Source organism: Dreissena polymorpha, chromosome 7 (assembly GCF_020536995.1).
Source record: "Dreissena polymorpha isolate Duluth1 chromosome 7, UMN_Dpol_1.0, whole genome shotgun sequence".
NCBI classification, from domain to species: Eukaryota; Metazoa; Mollusca; class Bivalvia; order Myida; family Dreissenidae; genus Dreissena; species Dreissena polymorpha.
In genome coordinates, this window is record NC_068361.1 from 7465380 (window position 1) to 7489982 (window position 24603).

Here is a 24603-nt window from a genome sequence, read left to right on the forward strand (position 1 = left end):
CCTAGTCGTGGCTAGAGAGAAAAGTGCAAAAAAGAGGGATTGGTGAAATGTTACCAGTTAGGAGTGAGAATGACCTCAGAGAGCACGTCAATACCCACATGCATGACAACTGTTACAGTAGTGAGGAGTGTTTCAAAACGTACAAACGCAAAACAAACCTTTCTCGATACGTGAGGACTTCACATAAATCCGTGAATACTGATTAAAAATCATAATAGTTTACAGTTTGTTTGTGTAACTTCATTATCGTTTTACGTTATTTTATTCGTTGTTTTACGTTTACTTTACTTTTCAAAATGATACTAAAGTTATCCGAATTTGATTAATTTTTAGGTTTCGTTTAGTTCGTTTGTGTGTTTGAAATCATCTCAAATAATTGTGCAATAATTTGGATTTACGTTATTCATTAATATATCGCATCTGTGATTTGTATTATCGAATCTGTGATTCTTTTTTAATTATAACTTGATTAAAGTTTTGCGATGTTTTTTCGTTGGTTTCAATTTTGAATACCGCTGTCACGAGCTAGCTCGATAATCATAAGCAGCCAGGGTTTCTAATACTAGGGATTTTCACGATTGCTTTACATAATTAACTGCCTGCTTATAATTACTCTAGGCCGTGGTAATTGACAGTAAACAATGTATGCAATGTGGTTGTGTAAACAATACAATACTCCTTAATTCGAAATACGTCTTGACATTCTTCAGAGCTGAATCCATCCACAACACAAGAGGAGAATCGTACATATATAACCATATAATATAATATTTATTCATTTACTTTTTATATTCTCTTCAAAATAATTAACGCTAAAGATAAGCATACATTTGTTACACTGAATACAACGACATAATTTATAACATGACATTATCACCAACACATGGCGAATGATTGTCAATATCTATACTATGTAATAAACTAATGCAACAATATGAATTCCATATGTGAAATAAACACAAACACACACATATATACATGTTTCTACTATGACCAGTATTTTGTTTTTAATAAACATACGGTTTACCTTAAACTTTAAATAACAACAAAATGACAAGCCGATACGTCTGGTGGATTCTGTTTTATCGGTTTGTATTCCAAATTTGATTTTAAAACATACGTATTACTCCGGAAGGAACATGCCTTTGCTTTTTGTCAACCTGTGTAATATTTGACACAATTTCTATTGCAGAATTTGTGTCAGAATTAAAATGTCCATTGTGATCGTCTATCCGCATTCTTATTGTTGGCAACAGTTTGCTATCGTTTCGTCTCGCCCGCTCCCACCTTACTCCTAGTGTCCCCTTCTGTATAGCATTCCTGTCTCGTGAAACTGTATCCTCTGTTTTTTCTTCCCTTAACCCTTATCCGCACACTAGTGCCAAATAGGTGATTACTGAAATGAATGAATGTTTAAATAATAATAATAGATCTACTACTACTACTATTACTACTACTACTAGTAGTAGTAATAGTTGTAGTAGTAGTAGTAGTAGTAGTAGTAGTAGTTGTAGTAGTAGTAGTAGTAGTAGTAGTAGTAGTAGTAGTAGTGCCAGTAGTATTAGTAGTAGTAGTAGAAGAAGTAGTAGTAATAGTAGTAGTAGTAGTAGTAATTGTTGTATTGAAATAATTGAAATTAATCAAAAAATATATATATATTGTCGTTATCATCTTAATTTATCCGTAAATTGTAGAAACACGGATACCACACAGATCCTTCTAAACACGTATACCACACATATCATATTACTGTTAGAATATTTTTATTGATTTTGTTTTCATAAATATATGAAAGAAACCTGAAAAAAGAATGCAAAATGATATAGTGTAAGCTCCGCCCATAAAGATTATTGCTTTATTTCACGAGAGGTGATGTTTCTGTTTCATAATAAAATAATGTCCCCACACTGATCCTACCTTTTTCTAACCGTTCAAACGCGCGGTTGCACTTTACTGAAAAAATATTCATTTGTTTTACAAAATCATGATACCTATAGAAAACTCTCATGAATGAGCGGGCTCTCCACTTTATCCCATTGAAAATGATGACATATTAAAAAAGTTATCCTTTAAAATCTTACCTTTGTCGTGCTTTTGTTGACATTTAACTCCCCACACAGATCTTAAAAAGTCACGTGGTATAGGCACCGTGTATTCTAAATAATTAATTAAAAATTTAGTACAATAAAAACATTACGAAAACTCAACAGTAACCAAGTCAGTGTGTTATAAAAACAAGGAAAACAATGCAATTTGAATTAATGTGAAAACGCGTTATCCTACTTTAACAAAAATTAAATCAATAAAATATTGTCAACACTATGAATTTTATCATAATACAGATTTTAGACCGTTAGGAAAGATTGATAGTCATTATTATTTACAGTATTAAATCAGAAAAAACGCAGTGAAATACACAATAAATGTCATTAATATTTGAAAATCATTTTTTGAAAACTGGCCTTAATCCATGCTCGTTGTGTCGTCCAAGATTAGCCTGTGCAGTCTGCACAGGCTTAACAGAGACGACTCATTCTTGCTAAATTGGATTTTCAGTTAGAAGAGAATTCTTTTAAACGAAAATTCAATAAAAGTGGAAAGTGTGGTCTCATTCGCCTTTGTGGACTGCACATGCTTCTCTGGAACGACACTTAACGCTCATGCATTAAGTCCAGTTTTCCAAGAGCAAGACACATTTGATCAACTTAATTGCATCTTACAAAAATTAGAATTATACCAACCCTGGGGTAGCAGCTGAATGGGTACTGGTTCTACCCGGCCTCCGCCCCTACAACCAAGCCCCTGTCCCGGCACATTACCCATCTTCTGTAGCAGACGACTGCCTATACCCTGTGAAAGACATTTAAAGTATCAGTTAAATTCAAATATGCGTCTCTACGATGTGTGCAGAAGACGGCAGCCAATTCCCTGCGAAAGACTAGTAAGATATCGGTTAAATAAAATTTGCTTATTAGCTATGTGTGCAGCAGACGGCAGCCAATGCACTGTGAAAGATTAGTAAATAATATATGTCACGCTCTTGGAAAACTAGATTTAATGCATAAGCATAAAGTGTCATTACAGATAAGCCTGTGCAATCCACACATGTTGTGCATGCTGTACAATCCCCATTATAATATTAAAATCTTACGCTGGAGCATCTTAAATCGATGACAAGTCCATGCTTACCTTAAATAAGAGTATACTTTATGTTATTGTATCAAATTCCATTTTTATTTTGGCGCCAAACACTACTGTCAGGTGAAGTAATGTATCGTATATTATTTTTGATATTATATTTGCTTTAAGGTATGGCTCAATTCTCCGAAAGCGGAAAAATGTCGAAGACCAGAGCTGGATTATTGCGCCACATTAGGGGACACGCTAACTCTGGAAACTATAACTGCTGTGGGAAAGCATTTCAGGTAAGATTAAATACCTTAAAAATAGTTACATTTTTATACAGTTATGCTAACAAACAGATGAACGGATTTTCTTGAAACAACACAAATATACAATATATCTCATCTCTCAGGTTATCATATATTTTGAAATAACTCAATAATCGTCAAATCGTTTGTAATTTAAAACTAACGAACGCGTGTCTTCAGATACTAACATTTTTGAAATAGCGTGTTTACGTATTGAAATGTCACGTGAATAAAATATGTTTTTTTTCTCAGGATGCCTACAATCTTAGAAGGCTTCAACGAACAAAGGACCCCAAGGTCACGTGTGTGTACAGTGCGGCAGGAGCTTTGCGGACAAGTACCTAGTCGTGGCTAGAGAGAAAAGTGCAAAAAAGAGGGATTGGTGAAATGTTACCAGTTAGGAGTGAGAATGACCTCAGAGAGCACGTCAATACCCACATGCATGACAACTGTTACAGTAGTGAGGAGTGTTTCAAAACGTACAAACGCAAAACAAACCTTTCTCGATACGTGAGGACTTCACATAAATCCGTGAATACTGATTAAAAATCATAATAGTTTACAGTTTGTTTGTGTAACTTCATTATCGTTTTACGTTATTTTATTCGTTGTTTTACGTTTACTTTACTTTTCAAAATGATACTAAAGTTATCCGAATTTGATTAATTTTTAGGTTTCGTTTAGTTCGTTTGTGTGTTTGAAATCATCTCAAATAATTGTGCAATAATTTGGATTTACGTTATTCATTAATATATCGCATCTGTGATTTGTATTATCGAATCTGTGATTCTTTTTTAATTATAACTTGATTAAAGTTTTGCGATGTTTTTTCGTTGGTTTCAATTTTGAATACCGCTGTCACGAGCTAGCTCGATAATCATAAGCAGCCAGGGTTTCTAATACTAGGGATTTTCACGATTGCTTTACATAATTAACTGCCTGCTTATAATTACTCTAGGCCGTGGTAATTGACAGTAAACAATGTATGCAATGTGGTTGTGTAAACAATACAATACTCCTTAATTCGAAATACGTCTTGACATTCTTCAGAGCTGAATCCATCCACAACACAAGAGGAGAATCGTACATATATAATCATATAATATAATATTTATTCATTTACTTTTTATATTCTCTTCAAAATAATTAACGCTAAAGATAAGCATACATTTGTTACACTGAATACAACGACATAATTTATAACATGACATTATCACCAACACATGGCGAATGATTGTCAATATCTATACTATGTAATAAACTAATGCAACAATATGAATTCCATATATGAAATAAACACAAACACACACATATATACATGTTTCTACTATGACCAGTATTTTGTTTTTAATAAACATACGGTTTACCTTAAACTTTAAATAACAACAAAATGACAAGCCAATACGTCTGGTGGATTCTGTTTTATCGGTTTGTATTCCAAATTTGATTTTAAAACATACGTATTACTCCGGAAGGAACATGCCTTTGCTTTTTGTCAACCTGTGTAATATTTGACACAATTTCTATTGCAGAATTTGTGTCAGAATTAAAATGTCCATTGTGATCGTCTATCCGCATTCTTATTGTTGGCAACAGTTTGCTATCGTTTCGTCTCGCCCGCTCCCACCTTACTCCTAGTGTCCCCTTCTGTATAGCATTCCTGTCTCGTGAAACTGTATCCTCTGTTTTTTCTTCCCTTAACCCTTATCCGCACACTAGTGCCAAATAGGTGATTACTGAAATGAATGAATTTTTAAATAATAATAATAGATCTACTACTACTACTATTACTACTACTACTAGTAGTAGTAATAGTTGTAGTAGTAGTAGTAGTAGTAGTAGTAGTAGTAGTTGTAGTAGTAGTAGTAGTAGTAGTAGTAGTAGTAGTAGTAGTACCAGTAGTATTAGTAGTAGTAGTAGAAGAAGTAGTAGTAATAGTAGTAGTAGTAGTAGTAATTGTTGTATTGAAATAATTGAAATTAATCAAAAAATATATATATATTGTCGTTATCATCTTAATTTATCCGTAAATTGTAGAAACACGGATACCACACAGATCCTTCTAAACACGTATACCACACATATCATATTACTGTTAGAATATTTTTATTGATTTTGTTTTCATAAATATATGAAAGAAACCTGAAAAAAGAATGCAAAATGATATAGTGTAAGCTCCGCCCATAAAGTTTATTGCTTTATTTCACGAGAGGTGATGTTTCTGTTTCATAATAAAATAATGTCCCCACACTGATCCTACCTTTTTCTAACCGTTCAAACGCGCGGTTGCACTTTACTGAAAAAATATTCATTTGTTTTACAAAATCATGATACCTATAGAAAACTCTCATGAATGAGCGGGCTCTCCACTTTATCCCATTGAAAATGATGACATATTAAAAAAGTTATCCTTTAAAATCTTACCTTTGTCGTGCTTTTGTTGACATTTAACTCCCCACACAGATCTTAAAAAGTCACGTGGTATAGGCACCGTGTATTCTAAATAATTAATTAAAAATTTAGTACAATAAAAACATTACGAAAACTCAACAGTAACCAAGTCAGTGTGTTATAAAAACAAGGAAAACAATGCAATTTGAATTAATGTGAAAACGCGTTATCCTACTTTAACAAAAATTAAATCAATAAAATATTGTCAACACTATGAATTTTATCAGAATACAGATTTTAGACCGTTAGGAAAGATTGATAGTCATTATTATTTACAGTATTAAATCAGAAAAAACGCAGTGAAATACACAATAAATGTCATTAATATTTGAAAATCATTTTTTGAAAACTGGCCTTAATCCATGCTCGTTGTGTCGTCCAAGATTAGCCTGTGCAGTCTGCACAGGCTTAACAGAGACGACTCATTCTTGCTAAATTGGATTTTCAGTTAGAAGAGAATTTCTTTAAACAAACATTCAATAAAAGTGGAAAGTGTGGTCTCATTCGCCTTTGTGGACTGCACATGCTTCTCTGGAACGACACTTAACGCTCATGCATTAAGTCCAGTTTTCCAAGAGCAAGACACATTTGATCAACTTAATTGCATCTTACAAAAATTAGAATTATACCAACCCTGGGGTAGCAGCTGAATGGGTACTGGTTCTACCCGGCCTCCGCCCCTACAACCAAGCCCCTGTCCCGGCACATTACCCATCTTCTGTAGCAGACGACTGCCTATACCCTGTGAAAGACATTTAAAGTATCAGTTAAATTCAAATATGCGTCTCTACGATGTGTGCAGAAGACGGCAGCCAATTCCCTGCGAAAGACTAGTAAGATATCGGTTAAATAAAATTTGCTTATTAGCTATGTGTGCAGCAGACGGCAGCCAATGCACTGTGAAAGATTAGTAAATAATATATGTCACGCTCTTGGAAAACTAGATTTAATGCATAAGCATAAAGTGTCATTACAGATAAGCCTGTGCAATCCACACATGTTGTGCATGCTGTACAATCCCCATTATAATATTAAAATCTTACGCTGGAGCATCTTAAATCGATGACAAGTCCATGCTTACCTTAAATAAGAGTATACTTTATGTTATTGTATCAAATTCCATTTTTATTTTGGCGCCAAACACTACTGTCAGGTGAAGTAATGTATCGTATATTATTTTTGATATTATATTTGCTTTAAGGTATGGCTCAATTCTCCGAAAGCGGAAAAATGTCGAAGACCAGAGCTGGATTATTGCGCCACATTAGGGGACACGCTAACTCTGGAAACTATAACTGCTGTGGGAAAGCATTTCAGGTAAGATTAAATACCTTAAAAATAGTTACATTTTTATACAGTTATGCTAACAAACAGATGAACGGATTTTCTTGAAACAACACAAATATACAATATATCTCATCTCTCAGGTTATCATATATTTTGAAATAACTCAATAATCGTCAAATCGTTTGTAATTTAAAACTAACGAACGCGTGTCTTCAGATACTAACATTTTTGAAATAGCGTGTTTACGTATTGAAATGTCACGTGAATAAAATATGTTTTTTTTCTCAGGATGCCTACAATCTTAGAAGGCTTCAACGAACAAAGGACCCCAAGGTCACGTGTGTGTACAGTGCGGCAGGAGCTTTGCGGACAAGTACCTAGTCGTGGCTAGAGAGAAAAGTGCAAAAAAGAGGGATTGGTGAAATGTTACCAGTTAGGAGTGAGAATGACCTCAGAGAGCACGTCAATACCCACATGCATGACAACTGTTACAGTAGTGAGGAGTGTTTCAAAACGTACAAACGCAAAACAAACCTTTCTCGATACGTGAGGACTTCACATAAATCCGTGAATACTGATTAAAAATCATAATAGTTTACAGTTTGTTTGTGTAACTTCATTATCGTTTTACGTTATTTTATTCGTTGTTTTACGTTTACTTTACTTTTCAAAATGATACTAAAGTTATCCGAATTTGATTAATTTTTAGGTTTCGTTTAGTTCGTTTGTGTGTTTGAAATCATCTCAAATAATTGTGCAATAATTTGGATTTACGTTATTCATTAATATATCGCATCTGTGATTTGTATTATCGAATCTGTGATTCTTTTTTAATTATAACTTGATTAAAGTTTTGCGATGTTTTTTCGTTGGTTTCAATTTTGAATACCGCTGTCACGAGCTAGCTCGATAATCATAAGCAGCCAGGGTTTCTAATACTAGGGATTTTCACGATTGCTTTACATAATTAACTGCCTGCTTATAATTACTCTAGGCCGTGGTAATTGACAGTAAACAATGTATGCAATGTGGTTGTGTAAACAATACAATACTCCTTAATTCGAAATACGTCTTGACATTCTTCAGAGCTGAATCCATCCACAACACAAGAGGAGAATCGTACATATATAATCATATAATATAATATTTATTCATTTACTTTTTATATTCTCTTCAAAATAATTAACGCTAAAGATAAGCATACATTTGTTACACTGAATACAACGACATAATTTATAACATGACATTATCACATTTATCGGTTTGTATTCCAAATTTGATTTTAAAACATACGTATTACTCCGGAAGGAACATGCCTTTGCTTTTTGTCAACCTGTGTAATATTTGACACAATTTCTATTGCAGAATTTGTGTCAGAATTAAAATGTCCATTGTGATCGTCTATCCGCATTCTTATTGTTGGCAACAGTTTGCTATCGTTTCGTCTCGCCCGCTCCCACCTTACTCCTAGTGTCCCCTTCTGTATAGCATTCCTGTCTCGTGAAACTGTATCCTCTGTTTTTTCTTCCCTTAACCCTTATCATCTTAATTTATCCGTAAATTGTAGAAACACGGATACCACACAGATCCTTCTAAACACGTATACCACACATATCATATTACTGTTAGAATATTTTTATTGATTTTGTTTTCATAAATATATGAAAGAAACCTGAAAAAAGAATGCAAAATGATATAGTGTAAGCTCCGCCCATAAAGTTTATTGCTTTATTTCACGAGAGGTGATGTTTCTGTTTCATAATAAAATAATGTCCCCACACTGATCCTACCTTTTTCTAACCGTTCAAACGCGCGGTTGCACTTTACTGAAAAAATATTCATTTGTTTTACAAAATCATGATACCTATAGAAAACTCTCATGAATGAGCGGGCTCTCCACTTTATCCCATTGAAAATGATGACATATTAAAAAAGTTATCCTTTAAAATCTTACCTTTGTCGTGCTTTTGTTGACATTTAACTCCCCACACAGATCTTAAAAAGTCACGTGGTATAGGCACCGTGTATTCTAAATAATTAATTAAAAATTTAGTACAATAAAAACATTACGAAAACTCAACAGTAACCAAGTCAGTGTGTTATAAAAACAAGGAAAACAATGCAATTTGAATTAATGTGAAAACGCGTTATCCTACTTTAACAAAAATTAAATCAATAAAATATTGTCAACACTATGAATTTTATCAGAATACAGATTTTAGACCGTTAGGAAAGATTGATAGTCATTATTATTTACAGTATTAAATCAGAAAAAACGCAGTGAAATACACAATAAATGTCATTAATATTTGAAAATCATTTTTTGAAAACTGGCCTTAATCCATGCTCGTTGTGTCGTCCAAGATTAGCCTGTGCAGTCTGCACAGGCTTAACAGAGACGACTCATTCTTGCTAAATTGGATTTTCAGTTAGAAGAGAATTCTTTTAAACGAAAATTCAATAAAAGTGGAAAGTGTGGTCTCATTCGCCTTTGTGGACTGCACATGCTTCTCTGGAACGACACTTAACGCTCATGCATTAAGTCCAGTTTTCCAAGAGCAAGACACATTTGATCAACTTAATTGCATCTTACAAAAATTAGAATTATACCAACCCTGGGGTAGCAGCTGAATGGGTACTGGTTCTACCCGGCCCTCGCCCCTACAACCAAACCCCTGTCCCGGCACATTACCCATCTTCTGTAGCAGTCTGTATAGCAGACTGCCTATACCCTGTGAAAGACATTTAAAGTATCAGTTAAATTCAAATATGCTTCTCAACGATGTGTGCAGCAGACGGCAGCCAATGCCCTGTGAAATATTAGTAAGATATCGGTTAAATAAAATTTGCTTCTGAACTATGTGTGCAGCAGACGGCAGCAAATGCCCTGTGAAAGATTAGTAAGATATCGGTTAAACAAAATTTGCTTCTGAACTATGTGTGCAGCAGACGGCAGCCAATGCCCTGTGAAAGATTAGTAAATTAACTCTGGGAAAACAAGATTTAATGCATAAGGATAAAGTGTCATTACAGATAAGCCTGTGCAATCCACACATGTTAATCATGGACGACACTTTCCGCATTTGTTGCATTTTTGTTCAAAGGAAGACTCTTCAAAGCACAAATCTAGTTAAGCAGGAAAGTGTCATCCCTGATTAGCCTGTGGGGACTGCGCTGGCTTCTGGCACAGCACTTTATACATGTGCATTAATCCCAGCAATGGCTAATGTTAAGTGATTATAAACTGAACAGCATTTGTAAAATTATTCTCAAAATTGTGTCGGTCGCTACTTTTCATTAATCACCAATTCTTTAAAATAAAAATCAATTTCTTACTTTCAATAATACTATGCAAGAAATATGTGACAGACACAAAAATAATGTCTTGCACTTCAACATAGTATAAACAAAATACTATGTTATTTTGTTTATATTATGTTGAGGTGCAAGACGTAAGTTCAAAGGCACATCACTTTTTTAAAGATAATCTCGCAAAACTTAACATAACGTCTTTTGCTTACTTATTAACACCTTATCTATAAATTATCATAATAATTAGTTGAAAACTAAGATAGCATATGCAGTGTGACAGACAAACTGACCCACCAACCAAGCGACTAAATAGGTGATTATACTAGGTATACCCCACAAACTTTGTATAATGAACAATGAAAAAGTATTCAATACTTTCACTAAAAAGGGCTAAAAGGGCTAAACATAGAATAATTAAAAAAACATATGGTATTGTAAGTAATTACAAAGTAATTATGTTTCATTAATACCAGTTCAACTTTAACAAAAATTTTGACCTTATATGCAAAATCACAATTCTGGTAATTTAGGTGCTCATACACAAGCCAATTTAATTAATTTAAAAGACAACAACATTTCAACCCTGTGGTCATTTTTCTCCTGGTTCCAACAAACTATTGAAGGCAATGTGTGTATTTGATCCTCCTTTCGATCTGACAAAACTGGGCTTAATGCATGTGCGTAAAGTGTCGTCCCAGATCAGCCTGTGTAGTTTGGACAGGCTTATCAGGAACAACACATTTGACTTTTAATTTTTTTTGTATGAAGAAATTATTTTCTGAGCATAAATCCAGTATTGATGGAAAGTGTTGTCCTTGTTTAGCCCGTACAGACTACAAAGGCTGATCGGTATCGTAACTTTACGCACATGCATTACGCCAATTTTTCCAAGAACATGGTTCAATGGTAAACTTTTAAGCTTTCCTAACATACCTTAGTGTGCTCCTCCCACCTTCCAAGATCGCCCAGTCTGTTCATAGGAACACAGGAAGTGCGTCATCATCGTCACTCTCCTCGCGATCAATGGGCAGAACCTCCGTGATGTCATCATCGACGTCATCATCTGTGCCTTTCTTAGAGGAGGACGATTGCTCATCAGAGATGTCTGGCAACAAGCAACAGTATGAAAGGTATGTTTCTATTGCTTTTCCGGGGTTCATAGGGAAAAATCTGTGATGTAAACACGATAACTCTCTGTTTTAAACAGTGAAAAATAATGGTAAAAAAATTATTGAACCGTTTTACAGTGAGACGACGTTGTTTTGGACGTCATGATGGCATTATTTTAGTGAAATTCGCTGAGTGACCGCTCTTTAAATGTAAATTAATGGTGGAAACAGCACTAAATAAAAACAACAGATGTGTTTGTCAGAAAGACAATGCCCCCTTCTGCGCCGCTTGGAAGCCATATATTTGACATTTGACCTTGAAGGATGACCTTGACCTTTCATCACTCAAAATATGTAGCTCCATGAGATACATATGCATGCCAAAACATCAAGTTACTATCTGAAGCGACATAGAAGTTATGAGTATTTTGCGAAACCTAAATGCAAAGTGTGACGGAAAGACAGACAGACAGACAGACAGACGGACGGAAGGTCCGATCAAAGGAGGGCATACAAATGGGTCGATTTAAATAGATTATAGATTTTTTTCCGTTGTGCTCCACTTAACATATTATTTTCTATGATCACTCATGATATAAAATCGATAATCTACCAAAACAAACAAATACCCTATGCGCTCTATATCTCTCAACTCTTTAATTTTCAGTTATTTTAAAGTATACATAAAACATCAATTAAAAAGTTGTATCAATCTGTATAACAAACTCTGAAAAAAGCGAACGAAAACATCCAAAAATGTTTTGAAGAAATAATGAACAACAACCCCGATATAAATAAGCAGTTTGACTTATTTCCAACTAATATCCGTAATCCTCAATTCTACATTCTGCCAAAGACACACAAGCCATTTGATGTCAGTCTTCCACTTGGATATCCTGGTCGGCCCATCGTATCTGCATGCAGTTCCAACACAGAAAATATTGCTAAGTACTTGGACTATATCTTAAATCCAGCTCTGCAGCATTTACCATCGTATGTTAAAGATACAACAGACTTTATAAACAAGATAAAACATATTAAATTGAAAAAAGATTGCTACTTTGTAACCTTAGGTGTATCCTCTTTATACACTAACATTCCCCATAGTGAGGGAATATATGTTTGTACATATTTTTTAAGAAAAAAACTATAAATAACCATGTAAATATTGATGATGTTAGCAAACGTTTGCAAGTTGTTCTTTAAAATAACTGTTTTGATTTCAATAATGATACTTATTTACGAACTATGGGTACTGCTATGGGAAGTCCTATGGCACCGTCTTATACTTTCCTTTTTATGGGTAAATTTGAGGAAGATTTTCCTAAAAATACCTCTATTAAACCATATACTTGGCTTAGATGTTTTGGATGAATTTTTTATGATATGGAAAGGCTCTTTAGAAGATTTAAACACTTCTATTAATTATTTAAATAACTTCCACCCCACCATAAAATTTACCTCTCATATATCTCAACAGTGTGTATCTTTTCTTGATGTATCTATGTCAAAAAGTGAACAAGACACTGTGGTTACAAGTATTTTTTGTAAACCCACTAATATGCACTTATATTTAGATTTTACGTCATCTCACCACATGTCCTGTAAGCGGAGTATTCCATACAGTCAGGCAAAGCGCTACAGACGTATTATTTCCGATGATGATGTATTCAATCAGTCCTTATCTAGTTTATTTAAGTATTTTTAAGTAGAAATTATCCAACAAATGTTATTGAAATTGGATTTTTTCAAGTGAAAAATATGACACAGGAAAGTGCATTATGTGTTACTCAAAGAAATACTGATTCAATAATACCATTTACTGTAAGTTTCAAAACATCACTTCCTAATATTGCTAAAATTTTACACAAATACTGGGATTTGTTCATATTATTAGACAAGGAAAGTGTTAAGTCTTTACATTCATTTAAACCTATTTTGGCCCATAAAAGACCTAAGAATATACGTAACAGCCTCATAAGATGTTCAGTGTCTTATAACAATACTGATATTCATTTATCGGGTCAATGTAACCGACCAAGATGTACACATTGCAATAATATACACATATGTTCAAGTTTCAATAGTAGTGTTACTGGTTTATTGTATGATTTACGCTATGATGTTGATTGTACTTCGCGCAATGTTATATATCTTATTACATGTAAAAATTGTAATAAACAATACGTCGGACAAACTAATCAGAATGTTTCCCGCAGAATGAATAGCCATAGATTTGATATAATAAATTGTTCAATAAATCCTACTTCACATGTTGCTACACATTTAGGATCCACTGACAATGATTGCACTTTATCAGATTTCTCCTTTGTACCTATTGATGTTGTTCAAAATAATAAAGACCGTTTATGCAAAGAAACATATTGGATACATAAATTAAAAACTTTGATTCCTAACGGTCTAAATAATAAACTGCTTTATGAGATATAGAACATAAACATTATTTACATATACATTTGATGTTTGTCTATTACTATGTTTTTTTTATATAAATTATATTATTACTAATAGACTGTTGTATCATCACTGATCCATATTTGTATTATGTAATATTATGTACTATATATATTTTTCCGCCAAACGACGTTACGTTATTGTATGACGTTGACGTCACTTCCTTAGCATTTGTTTATATGAATGTACTACTGATGAAGGCTATGGCCGAAACATGTTTAGTAGCTAAGACATTTTAATAAACAGTGACGTGTTTGTACGATTTATTTAATTTTATTTAATTTTATGTTCGATATTTAGATTGAAACTTTTAAATGTATTTATGTTCGTTAAATTTCGTAAAGCTGCAATATGTAAAAATGCGTGATATTGTAAGCTATGATCGTAAAGTCAATCGTTAAGCTTTCACAATGAATTGTTTTGCATTGGCAATTTTTACTTTTGTAGTAACCGATGATAATCACTAACATAACAAAATACTCAAGATTTTAAAATAGATTTTGTGGGATGCGTTTCGCGTCAAAACTAATATTAATGAAAAATATGTGGTCAAAGAAACATTTACAACAGCTCACCTGTAGTAAACTGTTGAGTGCATGACGGCAGGTAGACTATATCCTGAGAAAAAAAAATATGAATATAGGCATTATAAAGCTACATGAACAGCTAAACCTTGATGCCATCTGCTTGGTTTTTTATTATGCTCCCAGACATCCGCCTGTGTGGGTGTCCGTCGCATTTCTTTGCCGGACCAGGTCTCAAAACTATAACTGGTATTTTGGAATTGGTTTTACTCTATGCCTGTTTTCGCAGCATAGCTCTTGAATTTTAATTTGAAACTTTATTGGTAGAAAGACCTCATTTGGGGAAGTGTAATGCACAACAGCCATAATAACTTCTTCCACAATGAGAGTGATTGCCCTTCGTTATCGTGACTTCGCAATATCATATCTTATTCCTGCACCTTCGCATTCAAATCTCGGAAACTCCCATCGTGATTTCAAACGCATGACGTTTTAATTACAATAGCGATAACATGAACACACGATGTTTAGGCACGATAGCACAGTTCGACGTCGCGATATTGCATCGTGATTTCGTGATGTCGCACGAGCATACAAGTAGATCGAGAACGTGGAACATGCTATTATTTTCGCAATCTCGACTACCAGTAGCATTGCGCAGACACATCATATTATCTCTGTATTAACCTTACACAACATATTTAGTTTCTATGCGCAATGGCTGCATTAATCCGCATTATGGGTATTTAAGATAGCACAGTCACATTGTGAGATTATTTGAGTAATATATAAGAGTTTATTACATTACGACTGAATATTACAGTAAAGACTCAATGTCAGCTGAGATAAAAACATGATTTTGTATTTAATATGCATTTAACAGAGCGAAAATAATGAAAATAAATGCAGTTATGTATGTTGCAAATGTATACTGTTATTTGGAATGTTGCTGTAATATTTGTAATAAACTCTATAATTGGTATCTCTATATATTGTGAAGCATTGGTTAGTTGTCTAGTCGGTAAGCAATAATTAAGGCTTCCGTCTGGTCCTTACATGTGATTTTATCCATTGTTATTCCCGTACTGTAATTTTAAAGTTTCAATCATGAGCCTACATTCTTGAATTGGAATTAATGAAAATTGTCTGTGATGTAAACACTTTAATTGTTTGCAACGGAAATACAAATGGTGTTTACCCAAAGCTGGAAAGCCTTGTTGGTATGATATATAAACATAGTACACATCGTGCGTTGATAACAAATAATTACTTTCTTTTTTAAAGTATATATGCTTGTTCACAGATTTAAATTATTTTCATATATAACTTTAAATTACGTAAATGACGGTAAAACAATGTGATTTGAAGTATGTACATAGCACACATATATTTTCTAAAAAACATTGTTTACCGAACTAATTCGTCTAAGCATATGAAACAGGAAGGCGAGATTGCGAACTTGATACTGTGATCTCGCCTACATGACCTCGGTCCGTTAATGAGATAATTTGTATGAGATTCGGATTCGCGATATTTATAGAGTTATGCAGCATCGTTGTTTCGCTGTCTCGAATCATTTTCTCATAATTGTGCATGGTTATTTCTCGACGTCACATCGAAATATCGCGTCATCGCGAAGTGTTTTGGTGTTTTCTTGTTTGAAATGCAAAGGTTTCTAGTAAGGAAGCGAGATTATAATGCAAAGGTGCAAGCATTAGATGCGAGATCGCGAGATCACGATGAAAGTTGGCAAAAAAAACAGATGCGAGGTATGAATATTTGTTTCGTGTTATCGATATGTATTCTCCCATAATCGATCTAAAAATGCTTGGGCGAGAACACCTGCATACAATGCGGTGTCAAGAGATTAATATGTTAAATCGCTATATTGCAATGGAGATATCGCAATATAGCGTAATATCGTGTTTCACATCTTTGTTCGCTCTTTCGCAATGTGCCTTGCTCTCTCGCCCAAGTAGTCGATAGGTCGACAATGAGTCTCAAAGATTGGCTCTAAAAAACACCATTTATTATAGCGAATTCATTATTTAAATTTCTTGACTTGATAGGTTTAATGGGTGGTCTTGCACTGGACAGTGGTGTCGCACAGGAAGGTGAACTGTGCGGCGGATTTGCTGGCACTCAGTGCCAGACCGGCCTGACTTGCAATATCTCACCGAGCAGCAACGTCGGGCGTTGTGCAAGTGAAATATTTGATAGCAATGTAGCCATATGTTTATTAACAGGTATGTTTTTTCTGACTTTACCGGAAACAAATTCATGTTTCAATCATGTTAACGGTTATTTGTATTTTAAATGTATTTCGTCATAAAAATAAAATGCCAAATGGTCAGTAACTAAAGTCATAACGATCCGTCTGGTTTTCCGACTAAAGGTTAACATGGAAAATATGTATACTGTGTACGGTATGTCTTAATATGTATCATTTAGCAGTATTTATAATCAAGTGGTTCATATTTGATTAATTCATGTACGTAACCTATCCCTATAAGTTTATGTTATTAGAACTAAACGCTCACGTTTAAAAGGCAAACACTTATTTGAAGGGAATAATCAAACTTCCGTTGTAACTAATGTGTACGAGAAAAACATAATCAAAGTGGCTTCGTTTTTATTGAAAAGTAGCAATATAATTGCTATTGAGTGGATGTTCATTTGACATAAGTTCATATAACTTTACAAACATATTTACTGTGTGCACAGGGATAAGTTCATATCAAAATTAGGTATGCGTTGACTAAACATATGACTACTATTATGACTACTAAGTGAAGGTTTTCTTAAACTTATGTTCATTTCTTTCAAAACTGTCCAATGGTTTAAATATCGGTCTTGGAAAGCATGGCACCGATGGTTTACTTCCCTGCGACAACATTACCTCCCCAACATGTATTTGATTCCAGCTTGCCATTTTCATTTCGCTATGCGCATTATGTCAGGTTTTGTTGAATTTGCATAAAGCCTAAATGTGGACAATATGGGATTATTTTGCAATCATTTACAAACCAAGTATCAACAACGAGACCAAGTCATTAAGCGATTAAAAATGGAACACTATGCACGCTTTGTGATAATTAAGCATTTATAGTAAAAACCGTTTAACAGTCTTTAAGTTACATCTGTAGACCTCAAATGTGATCTAAACGTACCGAATAGAGATATCATGTTCATGAAAGATCTTTCTTATCAACTCAATTTCACGCAAACGAATGATTCTGCAGTATTGAGTATGATTTATCTGTGGTTTGTTTTCAATTATTTGTTATAAAACTGAAAGATTACTTAAATGTATATTCATACTCCCTAATAAAATATTTTATGTAAGAACATCAACACAGTTTTGTCGAATGTTAGGTTCTCTTATAAAATAGTATCCATATATTATAAAACGTATTATTTAAACAGAGTTGTATTGTAGTATGCTAGATTTCTATGCAATCGTGGTTGAGAACATTTGGAATGTAATGCCATGTTTTACAAAAAAGATATTTTATATGAAAAAAAAACGTTACCTGTTTAAGCTACCCTGCATAAACTTGTTCATACTGAGCCAATGGAATACTTTGGCTGTCGTCGTCCGCATTTGTGTGTCTGCGTGCGTGTTTGTTTCCGTCGATTTTTTTCTTCAAACGACATCTCATCTTAAACCCAGTTGACAGAACTTTACACATAAATATATTCGGCGGTCCTCAAGGTAAATTGTGAAGATCGTTCCGGTTCATTGAGTAATTAGATTACGGGGTCAACACAAGTTTGTGTTTGTTATAACTAACCATCCGTTATATGTACCTGCAAGGCAAAGAGGTCACATATACAATATATATTACATATCGTTACTCGACAATAGTAACAAAATGACGTCGCGATAAGGCCATTATTCGTTTCTGTCGGGCCGATTTTTCATATCTGAAAAGAATCGGTTCGCGCGACGTCAACTAAACAAAAAGGCTATACGATTCAGTCGTATCCAACGGTAATTGCTAAAATTGAGCAACTAAAACTGTACACTAGATTGTTGACATTATTTGAGCTTTAACATGAGCTATACAGCATCACAATTAAGTAAACAACACGCTTACCTCAAAAGCACATTTAATATAATGCTAATAAAAACACAATCACAATGATATGCACTCCGAATGTCTGTTCTTCCATCCACATATCTTATTTTATTTCAAATAACACTTTTGTAAACGTGCGTAACAAATCAAAGTATGCCACTGGAGTAAGTGGTCACCAGTTGTACATTGATTCATGTAGAGAATATATTCTTGTCGCTAAATCGAATTGAATCCATTCAAAATAGGTATGAATCATCACATGGAAGTCCTCTATAAATTTTGTTAAAATTATGCCAATTTGGTCAAAGTTGACAACGCCACATGGTACATTTTTCATTATAAACTTATTGCAAAATAACTTTCCGCCCCTTCTCTGCATTGTTGCCCAGAGATTTGTTATGGTTTGCGTAGACGCGTATGGTGGTTTGAAATATTTTGTTATAGACTCTATTAGCCCCCCCTGATGTGTTCAAATTATTCCCCTGTCGTCCAAAGTAGTTCTAAACTATTAGTCTCTAGATTTATACAAGTAAGCAACAATTTCACAGGTGAGCTTTTGATGATCCTAACAGTCCTCTTGTTTAGACAATTACATTGAAAAGGTCTACCATATCGGATTTATAATTATTTTCCCGTCGTGTGTTATGTTCGTTTGGCAGAGCATCGATCTGGGCAAACGGGGCGTTATGCGTTAAATGTCGTCCCTGATTAGCCTGTGCATTTTGCAGGCTATTAAGGGACGACACTTTACGCTTCAATGGTATTCGTAGTTAACAAGAAGTGTCTTTTCAATCCAGTTTAGGCTGAAAGTGTCGTCCTCGATTAGCCTTTGTAGACTGGAAAGGCTTTTCTTGGACGACACTTTACGCCCATGCATTGGGCCCTGTTTTACCAGAAGGTGGTTCATATAATCTCGTATAGGTGTCTGTATTTGTCCTCAGTCCCCTGCAGACAAAAGCGCATGTTACAAATAATAGTGTGTGTATGACATCACAATCATACTAGTTTTATTAATACTAGTACGTCAATAATGTAATATTTTATGTTTAACGTAGTATAAAAGAACACACGCTGCTTGACTTGAAAAACAATCCCGTAAACACAATATTCGGTATAATTTATATTCCGAAAGGATAAAGAACGTTTATTCAAACGTTTAGCATATAAAGTTAATCGTCAAATACAGAAAATCAACGCGACAAATGCATACGCATGCAGAAAAGTAAAAGTCAAAGCGTATATATATATATATAGTTTCATGAAAATACATTATATCAAATATGCACAACGACGACTTACGGTTTATTTTAAGTTAATTATTTGTATAAGCTTAGGGTTTGATCTGTCGTAAAGCATGTTCTTTGGCGATACTTTTAGCTATTGTTTGAGCGAATGTAATTTCAAATCCGGTTCAAGTTTTCATTTAAGAGATGCAACGTAGTGGCTATGCATTACACGCACACTTTACCATCAAATATAAAATGTTTATAGCGATAGAATGTATCCTGTACCTTCATCGTGAGAACATTATCACATATTACCACTAGGTCTCACAACGATCCAATGTTACATTTCACACAAACAGGAAAATCAATGTTAAAGTTTTTTTTCTCCTTTTAGACTCTTTAAATAAAAGACGTCACGACTGTACACAAGTTATGACGTGTTATGAAAATTGATTGACACAATGATTGGCAGGGCAATATCGCCAAAATAAAGGTAATATATTTCACCCTAAAACTACCTTGGAAAAAACTTTCATTGCAGGCAAAAAGAGGTATGGGAGCTATTTCCAGTACCATAGTTGTTTTGGATTATTCACTCTGCATGAGGCTTTACAATTGTTCGATGCGGATACTTAATTTTCAATTGTTTTCAATATTGTATTTGATTTGATTTTCATTCGAATAATACAGCCATTTCATAGAAACAGTACGAATACTCTTCAATTTTACTTTGTCTGATGATATAGTGGCTCTATGAGTATGACAAAAGAACGTTCGCGACGTTTGCCACATGCGTGTATGTCCAGTAAAACAAGTAGTTGAGCATGGATAGCTGGCGCGAACGACAACGTTGAAACGTTTTATCATCTCTTGACTAAAAAAAGACTAGTCCACACAAATTTTGTCTCAGTTAATATAACAAGTTTTCTTAATCCCAACAATACACCGTGTAAACACACCCTATCAAACTTGACATTTGATAGCCAGCAACTTCTAAAATTGTCATATTTTTTCTTGAACGAAATGTGTTTAGATTCGAAACAGAATAACACATTGTAATTGAATGTTTATATGATTCATAGTTACGAGAAAGATACTTTCAAGAAAATGGCTTCGAATGAAAGCTGAATTTCATAAGCCAGGTACATGGTTGTTGCAAATATGCAAACAGTATAAGCACCTAGATCAGTAGACATTTATTTTTACGTATCAACATTAAATCTTAATGCGCTATTGATTTGTAAAAATAAATATGAATTCTCTGTCATAAAGAAAAAGTATAAGTTTTAAATATTTATATACAGGTCTACTTACATATTTAAATCAGCAATATTATATACACTGAGCTTTTGCGGCGTATTTTATTTTGTCTACGTATACATATTAACATGTGTTTTATACAAATCATACGTTAAGAACATTTAAATTACTCAATACAGAACAAGAATAATGCGCATATACAGAAACACTATAATAATACACTACATAGGAAATCCTCTGTAATATATACACTGTGTTTTGAACAAATTATCATGAAACATCCACATCTCCTCTTAATGAGGTTAATGCTAAATACATGTAAATATTTTTGTACAAGACAACATCGCTTTCACAATGTGCATGTGGTTGGGTTGCCCAATCTTTAAGCACTGTCCAGTGGAACATTTAAAGCATTCACATTAACGGACTCATGTTCCGGAAGAACGCAGCGTGGAGATGACAGCTCGCTTTCAGTCAGCTGGTAATTGGTCATATCGTGCATTTGATTTATGTAAACAATATATTTAATTGATTTTTTCTTCTTTACTCCTTTTTGCAAGAGATAAACACAGTTGGTTGTAATAATTTTTAGTATTTCTTCAATGATATGACTTTGAATTCGTTGGTCGCCACATAGTCTGTAAAAGTGTTTAACAAATCCGTGCGTGTTTCATTAATTGTACACACGTAAAGTGTATTATAAAGTCACAAGTTCTTATTTTCAAATGTTGGCAAACAGATATACATACATAACTTTATTTTTTTTTCAAAAATAACAAATTCGTCTTAATTTACGGACATGCATTCAATATTTATGCGGTATAAATCGTTTTTAGGTGATCTACGGAGCAAGTACATTATAACCGTTATGTGTGTTAAAGACTTGTCAAATTGATCGTTTTTTGCCAATATACTAAAGGTTGTATGTATGAGGCTTTCAAAAACAACATCACCACTAACGCTTAAAAATTTTAACATTGATCATATACAATCTTTCTTCTTTTGCACTTTACACGTTGTTTTGCCTGTCACAAGTATATAATTTATACGATGCGCAATATGCGATTTATCAGTTACTGTTACATTACGAGTATTGATTTTACAAAACACGACATCAGCAAATGTATATATTATGAAACCTGTCCACAGATTTCAACAATTGAGTTGTCTGACCACTTCTGATAAATCTGGGGGGTTTTTTCCAAAGAAGTCAGTTTTGTGTTATCAAATTTGAGGGTTTATTTTCGTTTGTCTGTCTAAGCGTGCTTAAAAATTGATCATACGATAACTAATAGGAACTGAATAGATTAATTGAAGAAGCATGATTTACGTATAAATGGCAAAATAACGATTGTGCACGACTTTTTTTGTACCATATATCAGCGGTGTAGGTTATATTCTGTATATGTTTGTTAAATTTTGATTAGAAACTTTTGTCGATTGTGTAACAGCACATTATATTCCAAGTGGAATTTTGAAAATACATTTTATTTTTTAAGTTAAGTTACATCGTTTGCGTAGTCGAGACACGAATGATAAATGTACTTTTTAATGGTTGCTCCGATAACCTGTATCAAAGTATCTTCAAAAATAAAAGTGCATTTTAGTTAATGCTCATTTGCACATATTTCAAAGATGTCGTAGACCCAGTGAATGTGTACCAATGAATTCCTTGCTTGTACGGAACTGTCTCACTTTCTTTAAAGTATTTGCCGTTTAGATTTACGTTGAGACATGACCTATACCACCAACCTCCTTCGTATTTGCAAGCACAGCATGTTGTCGACGATCGGTCATTATCGACATCGAAAGTTGAAAACGGCTGATTATTATGATTATTATGATCACGTTCTAAACTGTCTCCTGCGTCACCATTGTATCCGGCCACATAGAGATTATACTTCCGAGACTCAGATAAAATACTGAATGCAGAATACAATGCATATCTCTTTAGTCCATCGAACGCCTCAATATCAATCCTCAGCTCCCTAGGTTTTTCCTTAGTCAGCTGGTAGATAAACTCATTGCCCAACCAGAAGTCGCCTTTTACATTACCGAAGCCAGCTTTGTAATCGGCCCAACTGCGATTGAAATCTTCTGACCCGTTCATTCTCCTCTGAATAACTAACCAACCCTTGTTCTTGGAGTCCACATCACAATAAACCTTCATACCATATTGGTACGACGTGTGATTTATAACGTATTCTCCACTCACCGCCACACCGTCACAAGAACTAATGTATTTACTTTGACGCCGAATGATATCATCACTTACGTTCTTCAAGATTTCATTCGACGTTGAAAGATTTGCAGTATTCGATGTTATTAGGGATATGTTCTGTAATGCATTCAATGAACGATTTGTCAATGATTCATTTAAATGAAATAGCCCGAAAAAAGCGTTCATGTCTTTTTGAATATCGTTAACACGTTTCTGTGTAGCGTTAATGCCCGCAATTGTTTCATTTTTTATGGTGTCTATTTCTGAACGTAAATTTCTTTCCGCACTATTTAATCTAGAATCAAAGTCGTCATGCTGTTTTCTCATTTCGTTAAATGCCTTTCGAAACATGATGTTCTCTGATTTTTCTCTCTTAAACGCTTTCACTACACTGTCATATTTACTCAAAATAGCTCCACAATCACATGACCAATGTTGACTTTTCGAATCTTCCATATTTTTGTGTATAACAACCTGTCTCGAAGATTCCGTTAATATGTTAGAAAGCGTTGAAATGTCCTCCCTTCTTAATTTTATTTCTTCTTTCAGATCCTTTCGTAAATTACTCAGTTCGCCTCTCAAGTCTTCAATAATATCATTTTGAATCATAGATACATCGTCCTCAAGTTTATCCAATCTTCGCAGAATTCTCGATGTCGATGATTCACTCACAATGTTTGAAGAAACTGTTTCAATACAAACTAAAATAAGCATGTACAATAACATTTTGTTTATCAGAGGCAACATTATGGGGTTTTTTAACCGCACGTATAAAACACAGTATTGGTACAGATATAAATTCAACAAAGCACAAGAAGCGCACGGTTTGAATATATTCAACACTCTACCACCTGGCAAATATTTGCGATGGAAACCAAGACGATCAGCTCATACGCGTGTTGTTATCTCTGTATTGCACAATCTGTTGCATAGCAACATAATGTTGAAGAAACGGGCTTTGAGTAAACTATTAACGAATGAAATCATGTGCTCCAATATCTTAGAATTACGGCGTTGCGCATGCTCTGCTATATACAGGTAAACTTTGAACATGCTTAAAGTAGCGTATCGATGTGAAGTCGACTTGAGAATCTGCAATACGAAGTTTGAAGATCCGATGTGTAGACAAGTGTAGAATATCAAGACTGTCTAACACAGAGGTTTGAAAAATATCATTATTTAAAACAATGGTCCGCGGTGCATTTTAACAAGTGCAGGGGACCGT

The 24603-nt window shown here is 34.1% G+C and overlaps 2 protein-coding genes across 2 annotated transcripts in view; both read right to left on the reverse strand.

The window, feature by feature from the left end:
* LOC127838358 (uncharacterized) overlaps positions 1-24603 on the reverse strand; it is a 372916-nt gene that overhangs the window by 212840 nt on the left and 135473 nt on the right. The window lies entirely within an intron of this gene.
* Positions 11456-23327, reverse strand: LOC127838197 (fibroleukin-like). Its single transcript, XM_052365789.1, has 2 exons — positions 22910-23327; positions 11456-11586 (listed from the first exon to the last, which is right to left on the reverse strand). The coding sequence occupies exons 1-2, from the start codon at positions 23325-23327 to the stop codon at positions 11456-11458; spliced, it is 549 nt and encodes a 182-aa protein (XP_052221749.1).

Excerpts from the sequence above, each read along its gene's own strand:
- LOC127838197 (XM_052365789.1), bottom strand. The coding sequence starts at position 23,327 with ATGAAGGTTTATTGTGATGTGGACTCCAAGAACAAGGGTTGGTTAGTT. Across the intron at positions 11,587-22,909 it reads TGCTTGCAAATACGAAGGAG|ACATCTCTGATGAGCAATCG; the intron begins GTTGGTGGTATA and ends GCTTGTTGCCAG.